This window comes from Ichthyophthirius multifiliis (assembly GCF_000220395.1).
Source record: "Ichthyophthirius multifiliis unplaced genomic scaffold scaff_1120509251165, whole genome shotgun sequence".
Lineage (NCBI taxonomy): Eukaryota > Ciliophora > Oligohymenophorea > Hymenostomatida > Ichthyophthirius > Ichthyophthirius multifiliis.
In genome coordinates this window covers 27,598-45,000 of record NW_004086142.1, presented here as the reverse complement: position 1 = coordinate 45,000, position 17,403 = coordinate 27,598, and the positions used below count along the sequence as shown (strand labels likewise).

The following is a 17,403-nucleotide window of genomic DNA, read 5'->3' as shown; positions in this document are numbered from 1 at the left end:
TAATATAAGAAAGTAAATAGTGGTGGAATAAAGTGAAAATTAAGATTATTAACTAAGAAATATTTAATATAAATTTAAATTAGGAAGCTTTAGAAAATAATAATGAATTAGAAAGAGAGTTAAATAGTATAAATAGAAGCGATATGGCTATTACTAGTAGTGATTATGAATACCTATTATTAAAAAATAATTTTAATATATAAAATATTGAATTACTAACATTTTTTTATTAAACTCCTTAAAAAATTGATAAAAAACTTATAAACTTTAATAGGAGAAAGAACTTTTCATATATTTCTAATATAATAAATGATCATAATTTAGATTAATTAAATTTTTTAGTAAAAAAAGTATGGCCTGGTATATAAAAGTAATTACCTGAAGCATAATTGCATATATTTGGATCTGCAAACAATTAAGAGTTGAATAATTTATAAAATATCAATATATTTTAAAGAGGTTATATTGAAGATATAGATAGACTTTAAAGATATAAAGTTATGCTAGTGCCAACAAGGTATATATTAATATTTTATTAAAATAATTATTTATTTATACATTTTTTTGATTCTATTAGATACAATTCTGGAGTATAAAATAAAATTATAGAAAGTTGGAATAATTATACTCCAGTAGTCACAACTCTTATAGGAGCTGAAGGAATGTTTTATGATTCTACTTATGAAAAAATATATGCAAATATAGATGAAAATTAATATACTTTTAAGTTAATTTATTTTAAATTTCAATTTAATTTTTAAGAATATTTTAAAATAGAGAAATGCTTTTAGAATAAACGGAAGAAATGAAAACAAATTAATAAAAAATGATTTCTTATTATTAATATAAAGATATTAAACAGAGTTAGTTTGTACCGAGATTTGGGGGATTATTTTAGAATTAGAATGCAGGTGATTTAATAGAATCTGCAATTGAATTATATACAAATCAATCATTATGGGAAAAGTATGTTTAGGAAGGCATAAAATATATTCTAAAGAAGAATGGGATTCAAAAGAAATAATCTTATATTTGAAATGAAATTTAATGAATTCTTAATAAATTATAAAACTTAATATAGAAAAAAAGGCTAATGGGCAAATTTATGGAATTAAAGATTGAAAGAAACATAATCATATGATTTGCTTTAATTATAAAAAATCAAAATCAAAAAATAAAAATGATTTTAATTTTAATATTTTAATACCATATTTGTTTCATATTTATATACCACTAGAAACTTAATTGTAAAATTAATAATATCATATTTTTCAATTTAATTTATATTTATTTTGATATTTTGGAATATAATACAGAAATCTATTAAAAACATATTATATCAAATCTATTTAAAAATTATTTTATATATATAAACATTTATTACCTTAAACAATCGATAGTATTTACTATGCTTCTTGTATTTTAAATACTTTAATATATCCATAAAAAAATAAGCCATCAATTATAATCCATAACATTGAAAGAAATGAAATATTTACTATTAAATATGAGAAAATATATAAAACTAATATAGCCTTTAAAAACATTAATTTTAAACTTTTTTATATATTATTATATTTTATACTTAAATAATTTAATAAATATATTTATCTGATTATTCTTCTAAATACTTAAATACATTATTCTTTAACAATATTATTTATACTATAAGTTTTTAAATGGTTTCTTATTGAACATATATAATATTATTCGATTCTTCATTTTCGCTTTAAATATATTATTTTCGTTTAAAAAATATTTTTGTTTTAAAATTTTTACTCATCTTCTTTATTTAATAAAAACTAAACTAATTACAAATATATAATAGTAAAAATTGTAGATGTTAATGCAAAGTTAAGTAAAAATGAAAATATTTCACATTATTTTTTATAAATAGAAAATAATAAAACATTAAAAATTAAGATAAATGATAAAGTAGAATTTATATTTTTCCAATAAAATACAGATGGTAATTCTATAAAATAAATATTAATTTATTTAATAAAAAAAATGTTAAACCTAAAGAAAAACTAATATTCATATAATAAAATATTTTTAGTATTATATTAAGAAATTTAATATTTATTATATAAAATAGAATAAATAATAATAATGATGAAATAATGAAAATATTATTATTAAAAATTAATAATATACAAATATTATTTAGTATATTAATTAAATATACAAAATTATTTTTCTTAATTAAAATATTTATTATTTTTTCAATTATTTTATTGTTTTTCCATCTCTTATTTATTAAATCCAGGTACAATACCTATTGGCACAAAGTTTATTTTATTAAATTTCATTTATCTTTTTACATATTTTTCAAGGCTATTACAATCAGTATAATCTTTTCTTTTAATATAAATCATATAAAATATTAAATGGTATAAATTGTGTTGAAGATAAATATGGTATTCCCAACCTTCTTCCAAAATTCCATTTATAGTATTTTTATTAATTCCCTTTATATAAAAATTTTAAAAATATAAAAAATTATTTTAATACACAAACAAAGCAAATGTTTTGAATTTCTTATTAAATTTAATCGTTTTTCTATCTCAATTCCCCAAATGTATCTAATATTATACCAAAGAATATTTAAATAAACAATGTTTATATAAAAATATAATTTGTTAAATCAAAAAAATATCTTGACCAATAGCCTTAAACTTCTTATGAATATGCCATAGGTTTTAAAGCTTCTGATACACCTCCACCATTTCTTAGAGATTCTTTAATTGTAGAAGTAACAGTTAAAATAAAAGAATCGCTATAAGCATGATGAGTTTCATCATAATAATCTTTGAAAGAACTGTATGCCCATATTCCATAAATATACATAATAATACATCCTAAATATGAAAAAAGGAACAAGTTCTTTAAATTTCTAGTAATTGATTTAATTATATTTTATAAACTTGAACTTCTTTTAATTATATCTAATAACAATAATCCGTATATTAATGGACCTTTGCTATTAAAAGCAACTAAACTAAAAACGAAGAAGAAGAGGTTGTACATATTTTAATTATCAATAACAATAAAAAATGTGTATTAAATAAATTTAAAATATTTATTTTTTATTTAGTCAGGCTTAATAATTTCAAATATTAAAAATAAATACCTATTATCATATTAAAATTTGTAAAAATCATATATGTGTATATATATATGTAAATTTATATATAAATATATAAATATATATATATAATATATATAAGTTAATATATATTTATATATATATAAGTTAATAATTATTTTTATTTATATTACATTTATATCTATATTATATATATATGTATATTTTTATTTTACTTTTTAAATTATGAAAAATTCGTTTCCATTACTAATCCTGCATTTTATTTTAATTATTATATTTTAAATAAAGAATCACTCTTTTAAAAATAATTTAAACATATTTAAAATCTTTATAAAGCAACAAATATAAACACATAAACTGCTAAAACTAATTAAAATATCATTAAAATAAAAAGGGCTAGATTATATTATGTATAATTATTATCAGCTATTGGGTCAGAAACATAATAAAAAATTTCTTTTTATAAAATTTATATAATTAATAATTTTAATTTCTTTATTTCTTTACATAATCCATTTATTCCAATTAAAACATAATATTATATATCTTTTATGGATTCTATTAATTTTATCAGAATTACAATTATCTTTTATTATTTATTTAAAAACAAAAAAATAATTTATTTTGATTTACTTTAAAACTTGATATTTTTTAATAATAACTCATTTAATCCTAATAAAATTAAACATTTTCAATTAAAAATGCTAATCTATCTGTATTAGATGATCTGTCAGATTAATAAATCTTTTTATTTTATAATAAATTAATTATATTTTTATAAAAAATACTATATGCTCTTTAATGTCTTCAGTTAAAAAAAAGAATAATGAAGGTTTTTGAAACAAAACTTTCTACCCTTCTCCTTATTCGTTAATAATATGAGTAATGCCCAAATATTTTTTAAAGTATTAAAAATAACTATTTTTATATCTTAAATTTTAATAGTCGTATTTACTACTAATACATTTAAAATCATCTGTTTTCGCTTTTTTGTTTCTTGTATTCTAAATTTTGAAATTTTTACTCTATAAATTTGATGTATATTCTTTATCAATTTATTCTTTTGTAAATCCAATTTCGTCTATAACACTTTTAATAGTTAAAAAATTATCATTAAGTGTGTTTTTAGCATTGATTTGGTTACTTTTTCTTTGAGTATCATCTAAAAATTAAAAATCTTCTTCATTAAAATCTTATTTTTTGCCGTCTAAATATGTAAATAATTTAAATCTTGGGTCATCCGGAGAAGCATCGTATAATAAGCAAAACAATATATATATTTAAGATCCTGTATCTTGAAGCTATCTATCCAAAGATGTACAATATCCTTTTTTACATATTTATTTATTACAACCATATTTATCGCCACATTCACAATTAAGATCAAGTTTGAGCTTATCCTAAATAAACTTAATTCTATTATTATAAATTTTGTGCAAAACCAATAACAAATCTTAGCACATAATAAATTAAATAATATTATTTAATGATTCTTTATATTAATTAGCTTCAGCCATTGAGTATAAGAATTTTATACAAAGACAGAACAGATCGATACTTAACATATTATCTTAAACTTATTTAGGTGATAAGTTATTTTTTTTAGAAAAATCTATTTTTTAATTTATTATTCTTAATTGAATTAATGTTAGTAGTTTTGTATTTTCACCTTTTTTTTATTTTATATTTTTTAATATTTTTTAATTATAAAATTACATATTATTCGTTTGTTTTCCTCAGATCCTGTACAAAAATCTATTAATGTATTAAATGCTTAACATATTAAATCGGACTTTGAAACAGTATCTAAAATTCGATCTTCAAGTATTAAAGAAAGGAAATTATTAACTTCTAAAATTAAGTTTATATTTGGTTCACCGAAAATATTAGTATTATTTTAAACTCGAATAAAATTCTAAAATTTATGGTTTACGTTTTCACAAAATAATTATAAAATTCTTAATATTAATATGGATTGTATTTCAAATTAAGTTTTTTTTTTTATTTATGTATATTAAAGTTAACTTATTTAAATCAAGTTTTTTGTTAAATCATTCAATAATAGTTTTTTTATAAAAAGGAAAAATTCTTAACATATTTTTTGCTCTTTTTATAAATAATCAAGGATTAAATTTTGATTATGCTTTTTTATATAAAAAAATTATATTCTTTCTTTATTTTTATTTTTTTTACAGTATTTCCATAATTTAATATCTGAATTAAAAACTATAAATTTTCTATTATATAATTACATTTATTATTCCTTAATTAATTAATTGCTATTTTATAAATACCTTACTAAGCAATCTTTTTATTATTAAATTTTTTAATTATAAGAAGAATATATTAATTTTGATTTTTTTAAATATATATTTTACTATTGTTTAAAAATTATGATATTAATCAATTTTATTTTTTGCATCATTTACAATTTTTATATCTTTATTGATTTAATTTTCTATTATATTCATATTTATTTATTTTAACTCAAGTAATATTCTCATAAATTTAATTAAAGTTTTCTTTTTTAAAAATATATATATATATATAGAATATGATCATAAAATACTGATTTATTAGAAAATATTTATGAATTTATTTCTATAAAAGATTGTAAATTTTATAAAATATTGTAATCTCTTATATATTCCATTAAAATATGTGTAATAAAAACATCTTATAAATCAGATTAAGTATCAGAAGAATCATTAAATTATAAATAATCATTTTATTTATCAATTATAACCCATATTTTTTTTAAATCTAAACTTGACTATTTTTGAAGTTTTAAAAGAGAAAGTTACTATTTTAAAAATATAAAAATAATTTTTTTTTACAATTTATATTTTTATTACTCTTATTTTATTTATATCAATTATTTATCCTTTTTAGTTTTTACTTTCTGTTTCAGTATAAATATCTAAATTAATATCCTCTAATTTATTATTATAATTAATTATAGGAATCTCTAAATAATGCTATAATTATTTAATTATATATTTATTTTTATTTTCTATTAGATTTTATTAACTCATTTAATTAGTTTAGCTGTTTTGGGAAATTATTTTTTCAACGAAATTTTAAACATTAGAATATTATAGACTCGTTTTGTAAATGCTTAAAAATTCATAAAATATTTAGTAGTAATTAATTTCGAGTTTATTTAAAAGGATAATTTTATTCTAGAGATATTCGTATATTATATCAATATTTATTTAATTTTTTATCATAATTATTTTTATTTGATTTAATGTTTTTTTGAAATCTGTTAGTTATTTTTATAAATCATCTAATTATTATTAATTTATAGCATTTCTATCTAATTCATATGAAAAAACTTTTTTATTTTATATATTGATTAAATTTATGAATCAATTATTAGTTATTTATAAATTTTTTTTTTTAAAAAAAAGATTAATTTTATATTAAAAAAAATACAATAAAACACATAATATTTATATTATACCTAATTCATCTGTTACTTAACAATAAATTTCTTCCTATAATATTTATTTTAACCATTTTAAAGTATATAAAAATTCTTGAATTTCTTATTTTTAAACGATTTCGTTTTATAATTCTTATAAAAATTTATCTAACTCTGTTACTTTTTTATTTATTACCTCAAAAATTTTTTATAAAATTACATTCTTTTCTATAATTTCGATTTTATAATTATCGTATATACTTACTATAAATTGTATTATTCCATTCTTCATTAAATATTTCCAATATTCGTTTTCATCGTAAATTATGTTATAAGATGGTTTCCTTTTTATATAATTGTTTTTATGTATATTTATATTTATTTACCTTTATATCTAATTAAAATGCTATTTTCCTATTTAGTTTATTTTCTCCCTTTACTAAATTAGGATCTTTTTTTTTATTTCATCACTTTGATTTAAATTTATAAGACCTTATACATAAGTGTATAAATTGTCTATATTTAACAAAGGAATTATTTATAATTATAATATTTCAATTAATTATTATTCCTCGAAAAAATAATTTTCTTAATAATCATTATTATTTGAAAAGTATATCTCATAAATAAACTTTAAGTATGCTCTTTTTAACAAAAAAGGAGAGTTTTCATAAAATAAATTGGATTTTAAATCATCATACATAACAATTCGTTTGATTTCTTCAATTCCAGATTTATAGTTTTTACAACAATGTGAAAGTAATTAGATACCTTTTATATGTAACTTAATCCTATAAAACTATTATTTATTAGTAGAAAATTATCTATGAAATTAAGATAAATACTAATATGAACAAGGTTTAACAATAAAAATCATTAGTTTATAAGTTAAAATATTATTTAAAATGAACTTTTGATTAATTTCAATACTTTAGTTATATTAATTATATGTAAAAAATTTCAAAATTTTAATATACTACAGGATACAGAAAAGTTTTTATACCTCAAGATTGTTTTAGTTACATTTTACATGATATTCTTGTAAATTTTTAAAGGGAGAACTTTTATTGATTTGATTAAAAATTATATTTATTTATTCTTTTATAATAGTGTGATTATTTTTGTATTCAGTAAGCAACTCAATACATAATCTTGATATCTTTTAAAAATATAATTCGATATGTTTTTAATTTTTAAAAGAATAATATAAATATATTTTAATTTTACATTAATTGGTTTATCCAAATTTATATTATTTAATTGATCAACTAATTCATAAGCAACTTCTTCTGGTTATTGTAGAGCCTGTGGAATTTACAAAATTTATTATAAAAATGGAAGGATTTCACTTTTATTTCTTGGATTATCTTTAATAAAGAGATATAAAAACTCAATAATAAGGATATACAAAATTTTAAATTTTCCTTAAATTTGATCAAAATTTTAGATAAAGATAAGTATGTTTTTGTGAAAGCCGAAATTTCTTAAAATATTTTAAAGTTAACTTGCATACTATTATTTACTTTTATTAGCAATATTTCGAAATCTTTCATAATCTTTCAACTCAAGTAAATTCTTGAAATAAATTATTCCTTTTAGAAAATGTTTATAATTATCTTATAATCTTTTTTATTTATAAGTAAAAATTTCGGAAGTTTAAACATGTTCTTTTTATTCTAAAGAAAATTGTTATACAAATTAGATATATTAAAGCGTTTTTTTTGACAAATATTGCATATCAGTTGGTGTATAAACTTATTAATCATATGATTTTAATGATTAGCCGTTAATTTATTTTAATAAATAAATTTCATAGTCGTCATCTATTATAACCATTTCTTACATTATTAGAATTAACTTTTAATAAGACTTTAAATATTTTAATAGATATTTTACTAATTATTATTTCAGCTTTGGATTTTTAACAGAAAATGCAATTGTGCAATATAGAATAGTTCCAATATTTATTTTTTCAATCTTTTTATCAGTTTTTTTATTTGCTTTTATTTTAACAGCATCGTATTTATATAAATTCGTAAATCTGAAAAGATCAAACTCAAAAGGATTCAATTTTAAAGAATCCATTTTATTTTTATTCATTTAATCTATAAGGATATCTGTTTCATTACTATTATTTTAGACTAATTCGAATAATTTATTAGCAGTATCTACATCATTATTTGAATAATAACTATTTGAATTAAATGTGATTTGTAATTGGTTTTTTATAATTTAAGGATTTAAAAATTATTATTGTTATTGTTTTGATTATATTAATAATGATTAAACTTATTGTTAGTTTTACTATTCTATATTTTTATTTTATTTTGTAATAATAATATCTTTTTTGATTTCTTCTTATTGTTTATTTTTTTTTATAGTAAACTAAAAGCTTTATCCTATATGTTTTTTAATTTGACCAACATAAATAAGGTTTTTTTAAAGAATATCTAAAACACTAATAATTTCGAAAGTTTAAGTTAAAATATCAAAAACTAATTAAGGACTATCATTATAATATAATGTTTGTTGAATAAAATGACAAATCCAATTTCTTTTGTAATTTGCAAAATAAGATAATTCATTACTTTATTATTTAAATTGTATATATCCTAGAAATATATTTGGAATATATTTTATTATTTATAAATTCATTTGTAAATCATTATATCCTAAATCAATTCTATATTAAACTATTTTTAACATTTAAATGAATGTTTATAATATGTATCTTGCTTTTATCTTTTTTTCAGCATCTACTTTTTGTATATTTTTTAAGATCCCATGATAAGATTCATCGTTTTCTATTAAACTAAAAGATTATGGAATAACAATATTTTCATCATAGAATAAAGACTGCATAATTTCTTCGGAATGTTTAAACTTTTCTGTTTCCTGGAACACCAAACTTGCAGCATTTATGATAGAACATCCTAAATTTGTTAAATTCCTTCCTAAATCTTATGAGACTTCTTACTAAGTTAAAATATTCAAAGTTTTGATTCCATGTTTTTCGTTTCCAGTAATTTTTAAATTGCGAAACAAATTATAAGTTTTATCATTAATTTAGAATTCTTTAATATCTTTTCCAATCAAACAATTTATATTATTTTACGAAATTCTGATCAAGGGTTCAATATCTAAAATTAAAATTCTATAAAGCTCCAAAAATACATTATAAAACCTTAAGCTGTGATGGGATTATATTGTTTTTTAATTTATTGGTTTATATATTTCTAAACATTTACGTACAAAATCACTTGTAATATTTATTTATTGTATTAGAATATTTATAGATTTATGATTCCTTTACTTACATAAAGAAACATAAAAGTTCAATACAGCAATTATATAATCCTAATATTTTTAAAGAACTTGTGTTTGTTGTTAATTGGTTTATTTAATCGAAATATTTATTAGAAAATCAAGTTCAAATTAATTATGTTATATTTAATTTGTTTATGGATGTATAATTTGTCTTTAATAATATTTATAATAACTTATTAAATATTTATTATTTTATTCAAATTAGAGTATATTTTCTTCTTCTTCTTTTTTTGTTTTGTTTTGTTTTTAGAAAAAAGTATAAATATATTTTTATTTACATGATTATCCTGAAGTGTTAAATATTACTATTGGTATTCCATTACTTAATTTAAAAGAAATCAAACATTTATCAAAAATTCTTAGATTATTATGCTTTTCTTTAAATATAAGATACCTGCCATATTTTTAATTTGAAGCAATTGCATTTTAAAAAGGGTCTTCTAATGAAAGTGTTACTATTTCAAGTACAAAAATTTAAAATCAATATTATTACTCATTTAAAGGTTCTATTTTTTAAGTCCAAGCTTTTATATTTATTTCTTCTTAAATCTCATTACTTTCCATCCATTTGACAGAAATTCTTAGTAATTATTTTACATCCTTTAAATTTATTTTTATATACAAAATTAAATTTTTACATTTTTATAATATTTTATTTATTGAATAAAAAAATCTAAATAATCTTATTAATTTTATATTATATATTCAGATGTTATTTAATTTTCATTTATTGTCAAAATTAATATATTGTATATTTATTAAACTATAGTTTTTAAATTATCATAAGCTATCTTTTAGCAAGAGTTTTGAGGAATTTCTACTTATAATGTATTGCTTTAATCATTCCCATAAATTATAAAATTTATTTATTTTAGTAACTATATTAATAAGCTTATAATTCCTGTTTATGTTAATATAGATTATCTTTGAAACAAACTATCCTATTAACTATCCAAAAATTAACTTAAATACTTTAGGATATCTTATAGTTACTAAACCTAATTTTGGAGTTAATTTTAAGTAATTATCGCAGTTTAATAACAATATATATATTATTTCTTATCAACCTTAATTCCCCATTATTATAAAAATATAGAAAATTATAGTAAAAAAATAAAAATATTTTATAGCTTTTCTGTCTATATTCTATTTTAATATATTTATAAATTAATACTTTTAAAATGAAAAAAAGCATACCCTAATTATTAATCAATCTTTATGATTTCAAAATAAGTTTTTTATTTTCTATTTTTAACTTTCGCTTTCTCAATACAAACGATTTTTTTTTCATTCTTTGATTCATCACCAAACAATATTAAATCTTAATCTTATTATTCATTTTATTAGGTAATAATAAACTGTTATTTATAATTCATTTCTTCATTAGTTTCTAAATAATTGTGACTTATATAAAAAATATAATTATATTAATCACGAAGTTATTACGTAAGCTAATGTTAAATTATTATTATTATCTATACACAGAAAAAGTCCTGTTAAAATATTTCTGAACTTGTATCTTTATTAATAAATAAGTGGCTAAGGGTCTGTAAAATTTGCTTTTTATATTTCCCAATAAGAAAATTAATCATTTATATTTAAATAATTTTCTTTAATTTTTTCATTTTAGAAATAAAGCTCATTTTTAATAATATTTTTAAATAATTCTTATTAACTTTTTATATTAATAGAATATTATTTTATTAATTATTATGATAATGTATTTTAATCAAATAAATTTTATTCTTACTATTAGAAATTTTAATTTTTTAATTAAAACTATACATATCGTTTAGTATATATTTTTTAAATATCAAATTGAAACTATACAGATAATAAACCTTAAATATTACTTTTAAATAATATATATATATATATATATATGATTATTTTTGTTAATTTGTTTTACACATTTTAAATTTATACAATATCTCCTGGATACAAAATGTTTCCTTATAAATTCATACTATCTTAATTCTAATTAAAAATAATATATATTTAAAATAAATTAATTGATAAAGTATACGATTTTTTCTTAGCAATCTTAATAACAACAAATTTTAAAAATTGAAGGTTCTTCAGAACAATTTACTTCTAATCCTTAATAGAACTACTCTATATCATTTTCACTAACATGTACATGTAAATTTTTATTATTTAAACTTTAAAATTGTATTAGATCTGAATTATCTATAGTATCATTCGGGTTTTTTATATTATTTACAGATTTTATACTAAAATTTGACCATGTATTTGAACTTTCTTACAAAGATATCTTTTTTATATTTATAATTATATTTTTTTTAAATAAATAAATATAACTAGTCTGCATCCGTTTTCTTCCGCTAATTAATTAGGATTAATAGTTAATATATTTCCAGTATAAATATGCAAAAATTAAAAGCCTAAACTATAATTAACGCTTGTTCCTTTTAATTTTTCGAATTCTGTTTTATGTTTTTCCGCTTCTTTTTTAACATTAAGTGTTAATTAACTATAATATTCTTGTGTAATATTAATATTTTGTTAAACTATTTAATTATATTTGCTCAAATAGTAATATTTTCGATCATTTATTATCATAAAAAGACACTTTTAAAATTATAGTTAAGCAGATTTTTTGAAAACTGATTTCTTCATAAAATCAAGGTTTTCTTTTTCTTACTATATATAATCTTCATTATTTTTTAAATTTTTTAAATAATGCATTTATTCTTCTATTGTACTATTAATATCTAAAGAAATGCATTACAGTTTATTATTTGTTATATTATCACCTATTTATTATATATTATATACATATATTCTATTATAAATTATTATTTATACTTGAAATTACTCCTTTAAGCCGTTAATCTACATAATATTTAAAATAAACAATATCTCCATATTTTAATTGTATAATATTTTTATTTTTTTATTCCAATTAATCTATTTTATTGTTTGATTTTTATATAATTTTTTGATTATTTATTATTAATTCAAATTAGTTTGTTAATTTTTAAATAATATCTTTATTTTCATTATTATTATTTTCTGATTATGCTAATAAATTGGAGATTTAAATTTATTTATCTTCGATTTTTTATATATATTCAACATAGTTCTTCAACTTTTAAAAAGTTTTCTTTTTATTAATTTTTTGAATTATGTCAATAAAAAAATTTGTTGTATCACCAATATATTCAAACATTTTTAAATACTATTTTTAATTTAATTTAATTTTTTTTTTAAAAAAATTCAGTTTACTTTTAATAAACTATAATTCAATAAAAAAAATTATTTTTATATACATTAATCAATTTTTTTTTTAAAAAAAAAAATACATGTAAAGCTTTTATTTTTCAACCAAAAAAAAATAGTTTAAAAAGTCATAATTTATTTCATTTATAAAAAGTTTATAATTATGAAAAAAAAAAAATCGTGTTTTATTAATAAACTTATTATTTTAATCATAAACTTGTTTAAATTTATTTTTTACAAAATAATATTTATAATACCATATATATAAAACTAAATATAAATAGTAATATTTTAAATTAAACAAAAAAACAATCCTCAATTAATTATATTTTCTTTATTGCTATTTTTATACAAATCTCCAATTCTTTTACCGTTTTCCCAAACTCCTTCTTTCATATGGCCACTACTCATATAAAAAGCTCCTTTTCCATGTTATTTATCAAATTACCATTCTCCAACATACTTTCTACCATCATTAAAAGATAGAGTACCATTTCCATGTTTTTAATCTTTATAAAATTATCCAACATATTTTCTTCCGTCAGGCCATTCGAAAATTCCTTCACCATGTCTTTTATTATCAACCCATAATCCTTCATAGTATTTTCCATCTGACCATTTATATTTGCCAGCACCCTCAATATTATTATTTTGGAAGTCTCCTTCATAAACAGATCCATCAACCCATGTAAACTTTCCTTTACCATTTTTTTTTCCTTCTTTATACATTCCTTCATAAACAGATTTATCAGGCCATTTTTCAATTCCAAATCCATCTTATAAATCATTTATCCATTATCCTTCATATTTTGCTCCATCTAAATGTGTATAAACTCCATATCCTTATGCTTTATCATTCTTTAATTTTTTATAATTTTTGCAAACATTATAAAAAAAATTAAAATACTTCCCACTATCCTTCATATATTTCACCATTTGCATGAACTAATCTTCCTCTTCCGTTTGCTTTGTTATTTTTAAAATAACCTTCGTATTTAGAACCATCTTACCAAGTTAAAATTCCCTTTCCTGTTCTGACATTTTGAATCCATTCTCCAAAGTAAACTGCATTGTTTTCTAATTCAGTTTATCCACGAAATTCTTTTAGATGAGAATTTGGATCATTTTGATCGTCAAAACCATAATTAAACGGTTCAATTTTTATTTGGTTGAAATTCAATATTGTAGAACTATATGTGGCTAATTATTCATTTACTTTTTCGTTATATCTTTTTATTTTTAATTAATTTACTTTCTTTCGGGCTAGATATCCCCTTATTTATGATTAGATATTTATTATTCGGCTTTATTCATTTTAAAGTATATTTATTTTATTATATTGTTATTCGATTTAATATTGCTTGTTTGTTCCTATAATTGATTCTTGTTCAATACTATTTGTTTCTCTAAAACATCTACAACTGTTTCCCATTAAATTATTTATTTTTATTTTTTATATATATAGATGTTAATAATATATATTTGATAATAATAATTTAAAATTATTAATATTTATTTATTAATATATAAAATATTAGTTTATAAATAATTATTTTATTTTATTTAATTAAGAAAAATAATATATTCTTTTTTTTTTTATTTCGAACTGGCAAATAATTCAAAAGAATTTTAGAAAATAATAATAATAATGAATTAAATAATAATAATTAGTAAAAAAAAAAAAAAACTATTTACAATTTTTTTGGTTTTTAATATTATTTATGGATTAGTAAAAACTTATAGATTTTTAAATGTTTTAATAACCTTTTATGTATAAAAAATTTATACAAATTTGTAAAATAATCATATGATAGGAATATTAATAAATAATATATACAAAAATAAATAAAAATAAATAAGAAAATATTATTTAATTATTTGATTAAATAAAAATTTTAAAAAAAATATAATTAAAGTTATACTTTAAATAAATATAATATATTATATTGTTTTAAAAGTAATAAAATATTATATTAATGTTCTTTAAATATACATACATATTTTGATTTACAGAAAATTATAGATTCAATAGTTAAATTTAAAAACGTTTTACTTATTATTTAAAAATTCAGATTCTAATATTTTTATTAAAATAGCAAAATAAAATTTTATATTTATTTACATTTGTTTATATTAATTTTTATATTTCCATTTTGAATATTACTAAGATTGTTAGTACTTTCTGAAATATTATTCTAATTAATACTCTATTAATTTTCATCGTTTGTTTTAGGAGAATTATTACTTAATAATTTTTAAGATAAATATTTTTCTCTTTAAACAGATATTTCTTTTTAAAATAATAATTCTTTTAAAATAGTTTCTATTTCTTTATTTTTATTTTTTAGTTATTTGTTTTTATTCATTAAAGATTTAATAATTTAATCTATTTAATATATCTTAAAATTAAAAAATAATTTTTTTTACCTTATTTAGGGTCATGCTTTTATTTAATGATATTTTCTTTATCTATTTAATCATCCTTTAATTTAAAAAATAAATAAATATTAATATGCTAATAATATTAAATAAATACCTATTTTTCATTTATTTGTTTTAGAATCTATTTCATTTCTTTCCATAAAACTTAATTATCTTATTTTTATATTTGATTAATTTTTTCCTATAATATTTATTATTTTTTCATTTCATTCATAATTAATTTTAATTCTAAAATTTCTTTTTTACAATCGCATTTATCAGATGAATTTAAGCCTAAGCATTTACTCATATTAAAACTATTTATTTCAACTTTTTTTATTTTTTATATATAAATTATTATAAATACCATTATCAATAGTAGAATTAATATCTTGCCTTTATTTTTTTTATTATATTGTCCATTCTATTTTTTTTTAAAATGTATTATAGTTCCCTATATAATTATCTTATTTTATTTAATTTTATGAATTGTTTAGATTAAATATTTCTTATGATTCTTGATCTTCTTTCTTTTTTATTTTTTAGGCATATTTTTATTAAAAAATATCTATATTATATAATAAAGTACTTTTTAGTTATATTTATCAACAATTTACTTTTAAAATGAGTTTTCTTATAAATTATTTTGATTCTTGTATATTAAAGTTTATGTTGGAAATTGATAACTATTCATATTTTTCAAGTTTTTCTATACTTATTCACTATTTCTTTCTTTAGCTGAACTTACATTATCTGATTAAGAGGGAATTTAAGATAATATATTATTTTCATAATTATTTTACTATAACTTATAACTAAAACTATTTTGTGTTTATTAGCTTATTAAATTTGAATTATATTCATTCTAATTTGAAGCTATATAAAAACTATTTTGATTTGATTAATTTTTTTAAATTATTTTATCTTTTGATTTTGAAAAAGAGCGCTTAATTATCTTTTATTTAGGTGTATCTGCATCATTAATAAATAATTAATTGAGTTTTGTATTTTCCGAAATATTTTACAATAGATATTTTTATGTCTATTTTATTTACAAATTGTTATTTTCAATTATATTTTTAAAATTATTTTTATTCATTTTTTTGATACAATTTTTTTATTTATCAGTTAAAAAAAAAAATTTTTTTTTTTTTTTTTTTTTTTTTGAAATTATAAGTATATATAAATATTTAAACGAAAATTAACATATATATTATCTGATAAACCTTTATTTAGTTAATAAATAAATATAATTCATAAAAATATCAATTTAAATCATTATCAGATATTTTTATACGAATCGTTGGCTTTTAAATATTAGGATAGGTTGTAAATATTTATTATAATTACTCAAGATTTAATTTCCCAGCCTTTTTAAGATTATTATAGTTTTAATTGTTTTTGCCAATAAAATTATTAATTTTTTACTTATTTTGAATCACTGCATAAACAAGGTCAATATTCTTATTAAAATAATATTTTAAAATCAATAATATAATAAATATATTATTACTTCATTTTAAAACGATTACTCATTTTAAAATTTATATAAATCTTTATTAAATACTTAATCTTATTAAATATTTTAAACTTCCTATAAATTTTCAATAATTTTTAATTTATATAAATTAAGTATATATATATAAAGTACTGTTTATTTTAATTATATTTTTATTGTTTTATATTATTTAAATCATTATTTGTATAAATAATATCCGATTCAAGCGTATGCACGTGTTTTTCTATATGGTTTATTCTATCAATTAATTTTTCTACAATCTAATTATTTGCATTTACATTTATATTGTTTGATAAACTATTATTATTTTCTTAAAATTCATTTTGATTTATTTCTTTTTAATAATTGCTACATTCA

General features: G+C 17.0%; 3 protein-coding genes across 3 annotated transcripts, besides 7 other annotated features; 1 reads left to right on the top strand and 2 right to left on the bottom strand. All coding sequences in view use genetic code 6, as the record gives it.

Annotated features, from left to right (window-relative positions):
* Positions 1-143: 143 nt before the first annotated feature.
* On the top strand, positions 144-915 carry IMG5_152140 (hypothetical protein; the record flags this gene model as incomplete). The annotated part of the gene is made up of 3 exons (XM_004030801.1): positions 144-517; positions 578-727; positions 852-915. The coding sequence occupies 3 exons, from the start codon at positions 144-146 to the stop codon at positions 913-915; spliced, it is 588 nt and encodes a 195-aa protein (XP_004030849.1).
* Positions 916-1,316: 401 nt separating this feature from the next.
* Positions 1,317-1,367: a microsatellite.
* Positions 1,368-2,374: 1,007 nt separating this feature from the next.
* On the bottom strand, positions 2,375-3,030 carry IMG5_152130 (hypothetical protein; the record flags this gene model as incomplete). The annotated part of the gene is made up of 2 exons (XM_004030800.1): positions 2,375-2,471; positions 2,666-3,030. 2 exons carry the CDS (start codon positions 3,028-3,030, stop codon positions 2,375-2,377), a joined length of 462 nt encoding a protein of 153 aa, XP_004030848.1.
* A 132-nt stretch (positions 3,031-3,162) lies between these two features.
* Positions 3,163-3,313: a microsatellite.
* Positions 3,172-3,254: a microsatellite.
* Positions 3,223-3,279: a microsatellite.
* A 2,393-nt stretch (positions 3,314-5,706) lies between the features above and the next one.
* Positions 5,707-5,745: a microsatellite.
* Positions 5,746-13,421: 7,676 nt separating this feature from the next.
* Positions 13,422-14,542, bottom strand: IMG5_152120 (IQ calmodulin-binding motif family protein, putative; the record flags this gene model as incomplete). Its single annotated transcript, XM_004030799.1, has 2 exons — positions 14,014-14,542; positions 13,422-13,964 (listed from the first exon to the last, which is right to left on the bottom strand). The coding sequence occupies exons 1-2, from the start codon at positions 14,536-14,538 to the stop codon at positions 13,422-13,424; spliced, it is 1,068 nt and encodes a 355-aa protein (XP_004030847.1). The 5' UTR covers positions 14,539-14,542.
* Positions 14,543-16,668: 2,126 nt separating this feature from the next.
* Positions 16,669-16,693: a microsatellite.
* A 385-nt stretch (positions 16,694-17,078) lies between these two features.
* Positions 17,079-17,113: a microsatellite.
* Positions 17,114-17,403: the final 290 nt, after the last annotated feature.